Source organism: Penicillium vulpinum (genome assembly GCF_028829585.1).
Source record: "Penicillium vulpinum strain IBT 29486 chromosome Unknown utg000003l_segment0_segment0, whole genome shotgun sequence".
NCBI classification, from domain to species: Eukaryota; Fungi; Ascomycota; class Eurotiomycetes; order Eurotiales; family Aspergillaceae; genus Penicillium; species Penicillium vulpinum.
The window spans coordinates 7,869,282-7,884,563 of record NW_026643243.1 but is presented as its reverse complement, the minus strand read 5'-3'; the positions used below and the strand labels follow the sequence as shown (position 1 = coordinate 7,884,563).

Sequence of the window (15,282 nt, the reverse complement as noted above, 5' to 3'; positions counted from 1 at the left end):
TTCTGATTCTGGCTATATCTTCTCGTCTATTCGTCTATGCGGGCCTTCGGGGCGGAACGGGTTGTTTGAATATCTAAATTTGGATATTTGAGTAGCATCAAGTATATATTGCGTCCTTACTGAATCAAGTGTAAATAGCTCAACTTCTATATCTACACTCTCAGTAATGATGGATTTTTCATGAGTTCGCTTACATGAAAGCTATCATCCAAGGGGAAGAAAAGAAGGACTTTATCTAGCGGTCTACTCCCTCAAATCAAAATAGGTAGTTGAATATTACTTCTGTCGAAGAAAAAGAAATGATAAAGCCAAGCCATCTGTTGGAAATGTCAAAATCAAGGAAACAATAACCATCCACCAAACAGTTTACGGGCCACTTCAAAATGACAGTAACCCGTTGAATTATTCTGGCCCAAGAATGCAACCCTAGAAATGCACATTGACCTTGCTCTATTTATTTGGCCAATGACCATCTTCTAGGTTCCGCGTGACGAAGATATCTAGGAAAGATGGCTCGTGACCTTGAGGCATATTAGGACGGTTCATAGATAACTACCAGAAATATCAACCGGTGAAGAAAGAGCCTCATCAAAAAGGGTTTTTAGGAACTTCGCTGTCTTGCTGGGTGTCGCAGTCTTCGGATTTGTAAGTACTTGCAACGAAATATTTTGCGATCCACGTATTGCATAGCAAGTCATCACATATAGAGACTGGCTCATCGATCCAAAGTGCTGTTATGATGTGAAATTTCAGAAGCGGGCGCTGATTGAAGACACAAAAATGCCCTATGTCATCATGAACGTTGCTAAATCTCAGATTGTGGAACATATTATGGTCGTGATATTTTCGACGATACTGTAGGCCGTTCCCCTTCGATTTTACCATAAGCAATGGCACTTCAGAACATGTGATACAATCCTGCTATGCCCTAATACCAATTTTACGAAGTTTATTCTATCTTCCGCTCGTGTACCCCAAAGATGAAGGAAATAAATTGTTGCAGGAGGTTCAAACGACCATGGGATGTGGAGAATGAAAAACAGGGCTTCCTGTACGCTCAGCCGCACCCGAGCACCCCTGCAAAGCTCCCCGCCGATAGATGAAGAAGGAAAATAGAACTTGGTCGAAGGGTACATTCATATTGAGGACGAGCAAGTAGTTTGTAGCCATGAGTTGAGCTCACTAGCAGGGTTGATGTGCACAATTGTGGGTCACATGGTATATGAAAGAATCGCTGCGAGATTGGAGTGGGAGGTTGAAAAGTCGGATCACGGATTTGCGACCGATGACAATCTAGGTTTGCTATTTTTTTTCCAACTTGGAGATCCGTTTCCGTAGTCTCCAGGTCTTTGGGGTCATGAGCTCCATCCCAGAATCATGGTGTTATGGACATACCTCAAATTGTAGGAGCAAAACAGAGATGCCCAAGAAGATTACGGTCAACGCCAAAGTTTCCACACCATCCATCATGAAGTTGTATGGAGTATGTGATTAGGAGATAGTGAAGGATGAGTGTCAAGTTAAATTGAATAGGTCTTCAAGAGAGATGAAGTGGGAAGGTGATGACGGCAAGCAGGAGGGTGTCGATGTTCCAATAATTAAGAATCAAGTATTTGCGGATTCCACGTTCTTTCCCTAATTCTTTCCAACGTTGTCTCGTTCTCCTGACAACTTAAAAAGCTTCTTGTTCTTTCCCAATTGTGTCTGTGTTTTTCTTCCTCTCTTCTCTTCAATCGACACTCACCCATCTCCAGGGCTCCATCTCTCACACGTATAAACCGCTCTCCCTCTCTTTTTGCCTCAACCCATTGTGAGCACTGCCTCTGTTATTGGCTCTATTGCCTGTGTTATATCAATCGCCGTGGCACGCTACAAATTTCAACACTGGAAGAAGGAAATTTCTATCCATATCCATCAGAACTGATACCCTCCACCACCTCGCGAGACTACCTATGATTCGAAAGCTCGTGCTTAACAGCGGGATTCCCAGTGATTGTTCATGCATCACCCTAGCCTAAAGGAGCCCCTTTACATCCTTCAAAATCTTGCAGTCATTACGGCTCATACTCACAACCATCCTACACCTCCCGCATGCATCATTGCATAGCGAAGTACTGGAAATGGAGGATAGACTGGTAAGGACAATGACATCTAACTTGGTGACCTGGGCCAACTCATGGTAAGTTGCCATACGAATATCAAAGGAGCATTCCCAATGTGGTTCCACTGTGGAGACTTGCAAGTCTTCTATCTGTGCATTTTTGCTGATTGGGTATTCACTTAGGGCTTGTGGCGGTGGAGGAGGCTGGAGCCCAAAATGAACACCGGCAGAGGTGACTATTAGCCTTCGAGCGAACCCACAATGGGCTCCATTTTATTTAACCGGATCTCAGTAAATCAACCTTCTTCTCTGAAATCTCTTGGACTCTCTCTCGCTCCGATTCACATTTGAGATATCTGTTGAGATGTCTTTTTAGACACCTGTAAATATCTGTTTGGAATACCCCGTGGCAAACTTTACATTATAGTCAAGTGTACAATCCTTTGAAATGAGTTTTCAATATATAATTTTTGTGTGACTAGAAGTTCAAATCCAATTAACTATACGCTCTGAGAACCTCAAAAACCACACATGTATCTAGTCAGTTGCCAATTTTCTGCTCGAAATAAAGGCCAACAGGGCCAAATATCAAGTGATCGCTATGCACTGGCATTTAAGCGGCTACCGTTGTCTACCCCTGTAATTTTACCACCCAAGATGTATAATTTCGACATTTTTGTGCAATAAACTTCTTTGAATTTTCTAATTAAGTCAGTACTACCTTATCTCTACGTTTTATATGCTCTGTCTCTCTGGAGTGTATTTTGGCTTCTGTAATCTGACGAAAAACACTCCAATCTCGCATATTGAGACCGTATTCAGAGAGTTGGCGTTCAATTTAAACACTTCAGCTTTAGGAACTAAGAGATATCTATACCTAGATGTGACAATGTTGCCTAGGTGACCTCTAGGGCTTATTGTGGGGTAAATAGCTACTATAGCAACAAAACATAACATAAATTTGCCTATTTATGGTTATGCAAATGCGAGTGATGGATGATCTTTGATAGCAGAGTTTAAAAAATGGGACTCCTGACGAAATCGGTCAAGTTGGCAGCTATCTTGTTTGGTGTGGCCTTGGTCAATGCCGAATTTTGCGAGAACACACCGACTTCGCGAGACTGCTGGGGAGAGTATAGTACCTCGACTGATTACTCGAGTGTCACCCCGGATACTGGTGTTACCATAGAGGCAAGTCTGAGTCTGCTGCAGTCCTATTGAAATACTTCTTCAATTGACACTATACCAAGTAGTACTGGCTTTCCGTGCAAAATACGACCCTTGCACCAGATGGCTATGAGCGACAGATGCTTGTCTTCAATGGCAGCTACCCTGGTCCGCGAATTGAGGCGAACTGGGGTGATATGCTAGTTATTCATGTTACCAATGAACTCACAGATAACGGGTATGAAGTACCCAAGAACAAGTGAAGACGGAACTCTAACTTTCTTTTAGTACTGCTGTTCATTGGCATGGAATTAGACAGCAAGGATCTAATCAATACGATGGTATAATACTCAGCCTATATTGCGCCCTGTGAATGAAGCTAGAAGCTGATGTCAAATAGGAGTCCCCGGAGTTACCCAGTGCCCTATTGCCCCAGGCGAAAAGATGACATACAAATTCCGCGCAGCTCAATATGGGACAGCGTGGTATCATTCTCACTGGAGTCTACAGCTCTCTGACGGCCTTTACGGACCAATCATTATTCATGGACCCGCCACTGCCAACTACGATGTTGAGCTGGGCCCTCTTTTCATGACAGACTGGTATCACCAGAGTGCTTTTATTCTCTGGGTGCAAAGTGGCATGTACGGTGGGTTTCCCGTGCGACAAAATGCAGTTGCACCCAATGGTCTACTAAATGGCACAAATACATTCCCTTGCGATGAGTCAAACGATCCAGCCTGTCTAGGGACAGGAAAGCGCTCAGAGACCGTCGTACAGAAGGGCAAGAAATATCGTCTTCGATTACTCGCCTCCCAAACAGATTCTTGGATGAAATTCTCTATTGATGGCCACAAACTCACAGTCATTGCAGCTGATTTGGTGCCTATTGTACCCTACCAAGCCGATAGTGTGATTCTCGCTTCTGGTCAACGATACGATATTGTATTTGAGGCTGACCAAGATATTGGTAACTATTGGATGCGTGCCATATATCAGACCGCATGCAATGGGCTTTCAATTGACAGGAATGATATAAAAGGTATTCTTCGATACGAAGGTGCTAGCCAGTCTGACCCGACAACAACGCAATGGTCATCAATTACGAACTCCTGTGGTGACGAGCCCTACGCCAGTCTAGTTCCTTATGTGAAGAAAGATGTCGGCAAGGCGGACAGTCAGAAGAACTTGAATATTGGATGGTTCTATGAGACTGATCTCGTCTACCACTGGGCAATTAACACCAAGGCATTGGAAATTGATTGGCAGCGACCAACAGATCTTCTCATCTACCGCAATGAGTCGGTTTTCCCGACTGATTATAATATATATGAGATCCCTGCAGATAAGACTGTAAGTTTGAACAAAGTGCTGGCTATCCATGCTATCTTGGACTAATTAGATGGTATTAGTGGACATACTGGGTCATTCAAGATTTGGGCCTCGTCAATGCCTACCACCCCTTCCATCTCCATGGGCACGACTTTCATATCCTAGCACAAGGATTTGGACTCTATACCCCATTGACGAAGCTAAATCGCGAGAATCCACCCCGACGCGATACAGCCACAATGGCTGGTTTTGGGTATCTTGTCATTGCTTTCGAGAACGATAATCCAGGGTATGCGTCAAAGTCCGGTCTCTTGCGAACTCACTAACATACCTTTAGATCTTGGCTCATGCATTGTCACATTGCCTGGCATGCGAGTCAGAGTTTAGCACTGCAATTTGTAGAACACCAGTCGGAGATACCGGCGCTGGTGGACTCTGTTTCGGCTGATTTTGAATCAACTTGTGCCAAGTGGGAGACTTATTACAAGAGCTCTTTGCACAAACAGGACGATTCAGGAATATGAGAGTAAAGTGCAATGAAGTTAGAACAAGAAATTTGCTAATAGATGGACTTTGTACATACAAGGTGGTATCTGTATCTCTTCGGTGAATATTGATGGCAAAACGGACCAAGAGGTTCGGTAGGAAACTGGATTTCTTCTTCATTTTTTTACCGGCTTTTTCATGTCCACCCGAGCTTCCACGGCAGATACAACAATTTAATAAAGAATTCAACAGTATGGGAGTTACCTGGTCGCAGATTTTCCCGCCACCTCCTACTCTAACCGAAGTCAATCTCCCAAGTCAGAATGGCAAAGTCTTCATCGTAACAGGAGGCTACTCGGGGATTGGCTTCGAGCTATGCAGAATCCTTTACCGACTGGGGGGAACAGTATATCTTGCCGGTCGGTCTGAAGAAAAGGCATTGGATGCGATTGCGAAGATCCAAAGCTTGTGTCCTCCAACCTCCCTCGAGGGAAGCATCATTTTTCTCCCTATATCGCTAGATGACCTGACAACAATTAAGCCTGCAGTGAAGAGATTCACCACAGTTGAATCTCGTCTAGATGTTTTATTCAACAATGCCGGTGTCTCTAACCCTCCCGGAGGGACTTCCCCCGCAGGGCCACGATCTGCAATTGGCAACTAATTGTCTCGGGCCATATCTTCTCACTCAACTTCTTTTACCAATACTACGACGCACAGCTGGAACTACATCTGTCTCCAGTGTACGGATTATCTGGACAGCGTCGATTGTCGTTGATGCATTCACGGTTGAGACCGGGATACAACTTGCGGAGCTATTAGGGAATGATGCGGACAAATCACGCAATTATCTCAACACTAAAGTGGGAAACTGGTTTTTGGCAGACGCTCTCGCAAGTCAGATTGGCGGAGATGGAATATTGAGCCTGGTGCAGAACCCAGGAAATATCAAGACGAACATCATGCGCCACAGTCAGGCGTTTGTTCCTTTTATTCTTAGGCCGTTGCTTTATGCCCCTAGATTCGGGGCATATACAGCAATCTGGTCGGCTTTTGCTAGTGATCTAAAAATCAATGATGGGGGGAAGTATATATTGCCCTGGGGGCGTATGCATCCGTGTCCAAGAGATGATTTGTTGCGAGCTATGAAAGGCAAAGAAGAAGGGGGCACTGGTGTTGCAGCGGCCTTTGTACAATATTGTGACAATCAGATTGAAGCGTTTCTATAGTTGCTTCACCTCTTTGAAATGGGGCTTATTTTTGGGGGATAGTCGAAGAAGAGTGTTCATTGATGAGCCACAAGCTCCAGTGTGAAGTTTGTGGTAAAATTTACATGATTATATTCAGATATTTAACTACTGGCCGGAGAGCAATTAGGTACCTAGCTTGTCAATAAACTCCAGTTAAACAGACCCCTTGAACACCTTTGAGTCTTTCGGAATGTGCTTAGATATTCCTTTTCAGAGCTCAACTCCATAAACAGAACAACATGTTCAAAACGAAGATTACAATGCAAAGCCAGCGAAAGCAGTCCAACAAATACTACCAGGGGAATCATTCTTCGCGTTCTTCAAGTGTCCACAATGTAGCGCTCGGTTTTCTCCATGCGTGTGGTTGTTCAGAATGACACCTTCGATGCTGTCTTTCGGCTGTAAACCTTGCTGCGTCATCTCTAGACAGAGACAAACTCCCCCTACCCGAGTCCGAGAAAACATCCTGCTCATCCAAATCCCGGGGTGTTATCGGAGCAGAAATTGTATAAGGGCCACCGGATCTCATATTTGAGGGGACAATAGAGAAAGAGCGTGTCTTGTTCAAGGGGGGCCGACGTGTCAACCGACGCAGGACATTCCGGTAAGTCTGTTTCGTCTGCCCCGACCGTCCTGACGGCAAACTTTGATCGCCTCGTCCGACGGACGATCGGAACCAGAGCCCAGACGTTCGTTTTGGTTGACGGGAAAGTTCCGGCATTCCCATATCATCGCAAAGCAAGTCTTCTGTGCTGACCGGAACCGTCCTGACTTGTTGAAAAGAAAGTGGGATGTAGGTGTAGGTTTCGGGGCCATGGCCTGATTTGGATACATGTCTCTCTAGGCTGCGGGGTTCGTGCATACACAGTTCTAAGCCGAAGCCGGGCCATGTGTGGTGTCTTCTGTGGTGACGGTTATGTGCCATATTGGAGGGGAGGAGGGGAGGAGGAGGAGTCAGGCTGGGTGAAAACGAGATCGTAGCGAAACCTATCCTATATCCATGGTGTATGTTTGAAGTGAGAGGAAAGGATCAGATAAACAGGGATATATACCTTTGGCGTAGCAGAACACGAGTTTATAAAGCCCGGGGTAACCTACTTAGATCGTTTGCACGTGTAAAGCTATGAATTAATCATAGGCTTTCCCGGGTGATCGAAGACTCATCTGAGGGTGAGAATGACCTAGGCGTAGAGAAATTAAAATGCTGGAAGCTCCAGCAGTAGATTGTCGGGAAAACACAGACGAGAAAGAAAGAAAGAATGGCTTTGTGTTAAGTGCCGACTGAAACATATTTTTGCGCCAATATCAAGTATTTTAAGTCATTTCTTAATTTGAGATAGGATCTTTTGCCATATCGCCGAAGGGAATGACCTCCTAACCTGATGTGGATGTGGTCAAGAGGACGTCAGATTGTCCCATGACAGCAACCGCCCGACAAAAGACAGACATTGGACTTCATTATATGACTTCACGAGCTCAAATATAGGCAATTTTTGACTATATTTTTGCTAAATAAATCTTTATGTAACCATAGTCCGGGAGATGCAGGTGTCCCGTAGGTTATTTAGGTGAGCTATGTACTCAGTACTTTGGTCTACGAATAACACACATAGTAAATTCAAATACCCGATACTTGTAAAATCCGGAGGTAAAACGCGCTTTCCTACCCCAGTGCGCTGCAATAATAATGCCCAGACCATAATCCATATTCGATCCGACAATCATTTATTCGAGACCAAATAGCAGTCGAATTTCGGCCATGTATCCCCACTTGGACATGATTTTGATGGTGTATCATATTGCGGCGCGGCACTAGGCGCAGACGAAATTCACATAAAAAAAGATCATTCGCCTGTCATATGTATGTACATGGGTCTTACTGTGATAGGTTAGGAAGCCGATCTATCTAGTGGGTATCCTTACAGGGAGTATAACCCGGATATATACTCCGATTGGCCCGTGGCCCTTTCCTCGTGGCTTCTTTTGTTCTCTATATTGTAATACACCGCTGAGAATATCTAGGTAGTTATGGCTCTTTGCTTACGACATAGAGAACCTAATATCTAAATGTATATAGACTCGTTAACATGTATATAACTGCATCTACCCCGCTGATGAGTACATTCTATGCGCAGCTCGTAAATATATTAAGCCAAACAGGCGCGCCACTGGGCTCCATTCTGTTTATTTAATTCCACCAAGTGGCCTAGAGAAAGAATTGTGCGAGGTCTGTGTTCAAATTCGGGGTTTGACGAAGCCCCGTGATCTCGGAACCCTATATACGCTAGGAAGGCTAATCAAGAAAACCCCAAGTCCCTTCATGTGAACTGAGGAAAGAGGGTCATGATGATATCTACAGCTACATTAAAACTCTGCAGAGAGTAACCTTTGGTTCGGCTTTAGTTACTGGTCTATGCGCTAATAGATAAGGAAAACTCTTTCGAGGCCAGGGAAACCAGGAATAGTCGGTGCTCACGACGACGCAATGGGGAGCATGCATGAAGAAATTATCTGAAACAAAGTGGATATAGAGCGCCCGAGACAAGTTGATGGATTTGCATTTGTTTATGAGGAACTAATTACTATCCCCCGCGTGGTAAAAAGAAGGAACATTCTGGTACAGACTAAACATGAATAACGCCGGAGAATATATCCCCAAAGCAACAAAAAAAAAAAAAGGAAAAGAAGAACACTGTAAGTCCCTCGATCACGCACGCTGCCACGCGGCAATATCCGCAGCGGAAATATCCAAGTTTTCAACCGTGAGCCGCTGAAGTCGTGCCACCTGAGTGGGAGCTAGAGTTTTGAGCGTCAGTAAGAGTCTGAAAGGGGTAAGTAGAAGGGGGCCAAATATCGGCCCTAAGAGGGGGAAAAGTCACGGGCAGAAGAGGGGTGGATCAAAGGAGAACATGGAAGAAGGTCAGAAGTGGAAAAGAGACCCGAACCAAAGCTCAAATACGACGGAAAAGGAGAGGAAATAGACCCACTTGGCCGTTGGGCAGCCGCACCGGCGTGCACATGGATGACCGTCGAATCAGCATACTCCTTCGTCACAACCCCGTTGTACGAGGCCGCGCTAAGCATGACTCGCAGCCGAAACTTGCCTGGCTGCGAGATGGTGAGCGGGCTGAGTTTCGCATATCCGCTCATTGCATTGTCGGTTCGACTCCGCACGCTCGCCGTGAGATTACCACTCAGGCCAGAAGCAGCTCCTGTTCCGGCTTCGTCGCGGAGAGAGGCGCTGACAACGAGGTGCTGCACATTTTGTGCAGGTGTCCCAATTGGGTTCACAGCAATGACTACTGGGATCGTGAAGGGGGAACCGGGCTGGACGGCTGTCGGGGGAGTAGTCTCGAAGGACAGCGTGAATTCACGACCGGCCATCTTCGTTTTTGTTTGACGGTATGGTGCTTCGGAACAGATGAGTTGTGTTTTATCTGCTTCAATCCAAGGAGTGAAGGGTTTGTGGAACTGTAACCGTGAGGTATAATTGAACGGGATTTGGATAGAAGAAAGGCAGGAAGGATAGGAAGATCAATGATTGGTGAGATGGATCAGGATATAGGCAGGCAAACTTAGGGCTCTGAGAATGATGGATACAAAAAATCAGATCAAGCATAAACACGGCCGTACCCAGGGCTTCATATACCTCGTGGCCCTCGCCGATAATCAATACTAGATATATTTTAGACCCAATATCCTCAATTATGTGGTAATTCACGATGGGCCCGCCGGAATGTCGCCACTGTCCAAAAGTACACGATTAGCCTGGGCGATGGTCGATAACCAGGTAGCTGGGACAGCCAAGGGCCGCCATCCCCGCAGAAACTATATTTGTGAGCTCAATAAAAGGTCTGCTGGGCACAATGCAGGATCCTTGCAGAAGCACGTTCTGGCAACAGGATCGAACAGTGGGGCGAGTGTGTATAGAGCACTATGTACATGTAGTGGAGTACTCCGTACTTTGTTCCTGTTTGGACTGATCGACTGGAACATATCCTTGTAAATTATCAGGTGTGGAGCAGGTACGAGATCTATGAGATCCTAGACGCACTGCACGAGATCTGAAGCTAGTGTCAGGATCGACCCCGGGGTTCCCTCACCACAGGGGTTCCACCATAATCTGTTCGTGCGCTAACCCTGATTGACCCGTGGTCGCCTATAAAACCCTGACAAATCTGAGAAGGAAACGGCTTGGCATGCATACCTAACGTTCATGTGCAAGGATTGGAATCATGAATGGAGATACAGGACGACCAAGGTCGAGGCGATGGGGTGGTGGTGACTTGGACCTCATTCCTTTCAATAGTTTGGCGCACGGATCAAGCAGCGGGGTCATGTCTGACGTCGTTCACTCACTATCACAGAGCCGGTGTCTTGTCATTTGGCTGCTAGTATGTGGTGAATGGCAGGTATCACCGCTAGACCCTCACTTCGTGTTGGATGTGGCGCATCACTAGTATGCAAGTAGCTCGTCTTGGTCATGGTACGGAGTACATAAAAATGTAGTAGGGTTTGTTATGGAGGTTTCCACACCACCTAGACCTAGTTGGACATGATCCCCGAGTATTCTGTAGGATCAAAGAAATTGCTGGTCTTGTCCAGCCCCTTTAACCAGCAAATGCAAGCCACACCAAACGGTGAACTGTGGCGTTTGTGGAGTCAAGTGGACATCACCTTAGCCACTCGGAAACACCGACATATACTACTTGGAACTTTGAATGCCTATTTTGTGATATGAAAACTCTCATTCCTTTTCGAAATCTATCAGAATTTTCCTCGAACAGTGTTGCCTAGGGAAGATTGGAAACGAGGCGTTGAATCAGGGCTTGAGTTGATATCGTGACAGCTGGACGATCAGCCTCACTCCGGCCGAGATTCGGCTCTTAACAAAGATTCCATGTGTACATATTCCAGGGACCTGGTCTGGGATCTTAGATAGACTCCACAGGAAGCTCGAGCCATCTATGTGTGACCCTATCATATCATTTAAGAGCTGGGCGATCGTCCCGACGATCTCATCAATAATTCAAATGAGTCCACGCCTTGCCGGACTGGTGGAAAAAATATACTAGAAAATGCGGTATTCTTTGCTTTTGGTGCGGTTTTGCTGCGAAGTCTACAGACTAAGTTCAACTTGGGCAGAAGATTACGATGCAAGCGCGTGCAGAATAAAGTCTGATCCCAAGTTCTGAGAAGTGATGCAGCTGCAAGAGTAGCCTTAGCGTCAAACCTGGTCAGAAGAGATAATCATCAAGATAGCATAAAATAAAACGTATCAGAACTACTAATGATAATATCCAACGAATATGCAGAACCTGAAGCCTAACAAAAAAGCAAAACAAAGCAGAATACATCATGATCGAACTTTGGAAAGCCAATAGTCGCACTGCCACAGAACAGCCACATGTGGCTCACGAATGGCTAGAATGTGGCTAGAACCGCAAGGAGTGGGGTATTGGTGTGGCGGTGGATCGGGAACCTTCCTAATTTGGCAGGTGCAATCCAGGAGTTCCGTCACTCGGTTCCGCCGGTTATTTTATAGGTTCATCTGAGATCCGTGTTGCCGATCTCGAAGATCTCGCAGGAGGTTGTGTATTGTGAAAATGCAAACACGAATCTGATATATCATTTTGATATTAGAACCTAGAGCTTTGTTAGCGTCACGGCTATCTATTTTGCCACTCAAAGGGAGCTCGGAATGATATCTGCTAGATTCCTATTGGAGTGAACTGTTTTAGTCGAGAACTACAATGAGCTATGCATGCATGCGTGTCAAACCATCGCCTACATACGCAGACACATCTCTACGGAAATATACATGTTGATAGTCTCAAGACCCGTCTGGGAGCTATTGGAACAGAGCTAGTATAACATTATTTGATATGATTGAAAAAAGGGCAAGAAGACTATAATCCGATTGGATCCTCACAACGCTGACTGCATTATTTAGTACTCAGTACGGGGTTTAGATATGAAATGCTTGGTGTCAACTTTCATTCACAGGCCCTAAGATAGTGAAGCTATATTGCCCAGGAATAAATAGTGCAAGAAAATTTGCCACATACAATTCCACGTATGAGAGGACGAAGGTGATCCGTTTCCCCGAGAATGCATTGAAAGGCAATCATTGGGAAGAGAGTTACTATACTATACCAAACATGGTTCAATCCGTACGTCCGATTTGACTCGAAGTACCAATGCAAATCCAAGAACTTGACCCTGACGGCTCTTATCAAGTTCAATGGTAAATATCGACGCTCTTGATGACATGGATGAACCGCAAATAGCTCGATATACATTGACGTAGAATCTCAAGCATGCAAAAATATTTTCGTAACCACCATGTAGTATTTGCCATCGTGTTTCCATTGCAGGAATGAACATTCTGAAGAAATATAACTGTGATGATTGTACACAGAAAACATCGAAGTAAGATAGTAGGAAAGTTCTGGGCGAGAGTTGCTGCTTCCTCATATCTCCAACCTCTCTCATTTGCATATCGCGAGAAGACAGTCTCGACGGCACACTGTGCTCTATATCCTTACTGATTTCTGGAGAGTATACCAATACTTTCATTAAATGGCGCCACTGGATACTCGACAGAGCCACTCCCTGGTTCCTGGTATCCCCCGCCTCCCCAAGCGACCTCCGAACACTCTAACCAAAGTCCATAAGTCAATTAAGCCTACAGTGCTCACTGAGCTATTTGTCGGAACTGTCGGAATATTCATAATTGCAGTTCTGTTTTGGAAGCTTGGGGGATTCATCAGACGGTTCAATCGAAACAAGGTGTTGAGAGCAGGCAAAAATGCCAACACCCGATACGCACGCACATGGTATGGTTGGGTCTCGCGGTCGACACATGAGAGAAACAAAAGGGCAATTCATGATTTCTTCAGTCGAATTTGGAATTCAATGACGTGGAAAACAACCCGAGATGACTATACTTGGATTTGGTGGGATCCTGGCGATGTGGAAAGGCAAAAGCACAACCGAGAACAGAAAAGATTTCGTTGGATACCGGATTGTCTCCAGAGCTATGATGATTTTCCGACTGCTGATGAAATCTGGAATCCTTGTTTGCGACCTAAGTGTCATGGAGCCTTGAAGGACAGTGTCTCAATACCCCAACCCGTTCCAGCTCCGGGTTCTGTGCGGCAGCCGCAAGCGCAAGAGGCAATAGGATCAGTCGTGCAACGGGAACCCACATTGGTCAATAATAAGCCAGATATCACTCGTTCAATTCTAGAGGAAATTCTCAGGGACCCATTCCAGCCGAACGATGGCAGTTCTGATCACCAACTCTGGTTCAATTCTCGCGAGAATGCAGCAAGTCTAGCTACTAGGGTACCAACGCCGTTGCACCAGGTGCAATCATTACCATGTCGACAGAGTCAATCCTACCAAATCCGAGGATCGATCCCGTGGTCGCATGGTAATGGGTCCCAAGCTATCTCGCGTCAAATCCAATCTGCCGTGCAACATGAAGGTGTTCGATATGAACTAGCGGAGCCCAGTAGCCCAACGCTCACTAAAGAACCTATACCACTTCATCGACATGGTGATCACCGCAGATACCGTGGATGGTCAGCACGAATGCAGATGGGGCCAAAAGATGCAGTATTTGACAACATAGGGGATTCATCTGGCCCTCCCGGGACACCAAGGACCGAATTGTTGGTCAGTTATGTCTCGGACCCGAGCTGTTCCCTTCGTGGTCGCTTCAAGAGGCAGCGAAATAGCACTGAAGGGCGGTTGCGTATTTCGGAAGATAGAACATCGTTCACTTCCAGGGTCCTTATTGGAAATCAAGTTTTGTTCTCAAATGAACAGTGCACATATACCAAAACCATCCAATGGAATTCGGCCCCAGCAAGAAGTCATTTCCGAGGAAAAGGGACCACTTCAAAAGCGAGACCAGCGTTGTCTGATGAATGGCGATTCATGTGTGAGCCAAAACATTTTGCTCACTCCCGCCGTAAAGGGAAAAGGCCGGAAATCGACGTTATTCGATGCTCTCCAGATCAAATACAGCTCAAAACGGGATGCGCCGTCGATGATTTGAGTGATTGGGAGGTCAGAATGATGGAGAGGCTGGATCGAAAACTGTCATGGCTCTTCAACGAATTCACTCCAGGGCAAAAGCCCTACCATTTTGCCTTGCTAGCCAACCACTGGCTAAATAGAGAAACATGGATTGTTTACGATCCTATCTCCAGAGTTCCTGCCGATGCACGTCGGGTCTGGGGAGATCCACGATTCAATGTTCCTTATCCACAACCAGATTTCAGCCCCAGACCAAAGTACCCTGCGTCCAAACGGAAACGCGCGCAGACTCCTCGTATCGACTCCTGGAGGGCCGCAGTGAATAAGCGGCGCAAGATATCTGGCATACGAGACGCCATTCGCACTATTACACTGTATGAGGAGTCCGCTGAGGAACCGCCAGATGGTCATATCGATCCAGGCTGCTGGGCTTTGCCGAGACCGCCTCAAGGCTTTGAGATGTCCACTGCACAGAAGAATGCCTGGTATGAAGGGGGAGCAGGCTGGCAAGAGAAACTTGATGATTGGCAGCAAGTCCACTGGGGATATCGTCTCCACAAAGCCATCCACGAAGGCCGAGTCAATCGGGGCAGAGTTAAGGAAGTAGCAGCTCAAGTCAACAAGTGCTGTCGGACTGCGTCCGGAAAATTGATTTCAGGCTATGATCTCGGAAAAAGAGCTCCAAACTTTCTCGTCTCATGATTTCTCTCAAACGGGTCGTTTCTCACTAATCTCTCGTGTTTTTTTATCCTGCCCTAGCTGTAAACCAACCAGGTTTTGAACCCCACACTCATTTGAAACACACTCAAAATATCCATCACTTCTGGGCCCATACGCTCACCACCACTATGTCTGTCGTTGTATTTATATCATTAGTATACTCCGGGAACGCTGGAA

At 45.9% G+C, this 15,282-nt stretch overlaps 4 protein-coding genes across 4 annotated transcripts; 2 read left to right on the top strand and 2 right to left on the bottom strand.

The window, feature by feature from the left end:
* Nucleotides 1-3,124: 3,124 nt before the first annotated feature.
* On the top strand, nucleotides 3,125-5,750 carry N7479_008029 (uncharacterized protein; the record flags this gene model as incomplete). The annotated part of the gene is made up of 6 exons (XM_057255723.1): nucleotides 3,125-3,302; nucleotides 3,392-3,506; nucleotides 3,557-3,609; nucleotides 3,669-4,621; nucleotides 4,681-4,889; nucleotides 5,339-5,750. 6 exons carry the CDS (start codon nucleotides 3,125-3,127, stop codon nucleotides 5,748-5,750), a joined length of 1,920 nt encoding a protein of 639 aa, XP_057109585.1.
* Nucleotides 5,751-6,918: 1,168 nt separating this feature from the next.
* Nucleotides 6,919-7,152, bottom strand: N7479_008028 (uncharacterized protein; the record flags this gene model as incomplete). The annotated part of the gene is made up of 1 exon (XM_057255722.1): nucleotides 6,919-7,152. One exon carries the CDS (start codon nucleotides 7,150-7,152, stop codon nucleotides 6,919-6,921), a length of 234 nt encoding a protein of 77 aa, XP_057109584.1.
* A 1,891-nt stretch (nucleotides 7,153-9,043) lies between these two features.
* On the bottom strand, nucleotides 9,044-9,720 carry N7479_008027 (uncharacterized protein; the record flags this gene model as incomplete). The annotated part of the gene is made up of 2 exons (XM_057255721.1): nucleotides 9,044-9,132; nucleotides 9,324-9,720. The coding sequence occupies 2 exons, from the start codon at nucleotides 9,718-9,720 to the stop codon at nucleotides 9,044-9,046; spliced, it is 486 nt and encodes a 161-aa protein (XP_057109583.1).
* A 3,198-nt stretch (nucleotides 9,721-12,918) lies between these two features.
* Nucleotides 12,919-15,087, top strand: N7479_008026 (uncharacterized protein; the record flags this gene model as incomplete). The annotated part of the gene is made up of 1 exon (XM_057255720.1): nucleotides 12,919-15,087. One exon carries the CDS (start codon nucleotides 12,919-12,921, stop codon nucleotides 15,085-15,087), a length of 2,169 nt encoding a protein of 722 aa, XP_057109582.1.
* Nucleotides 15,088-15,282: the final 195 nt, after the last annotated feature.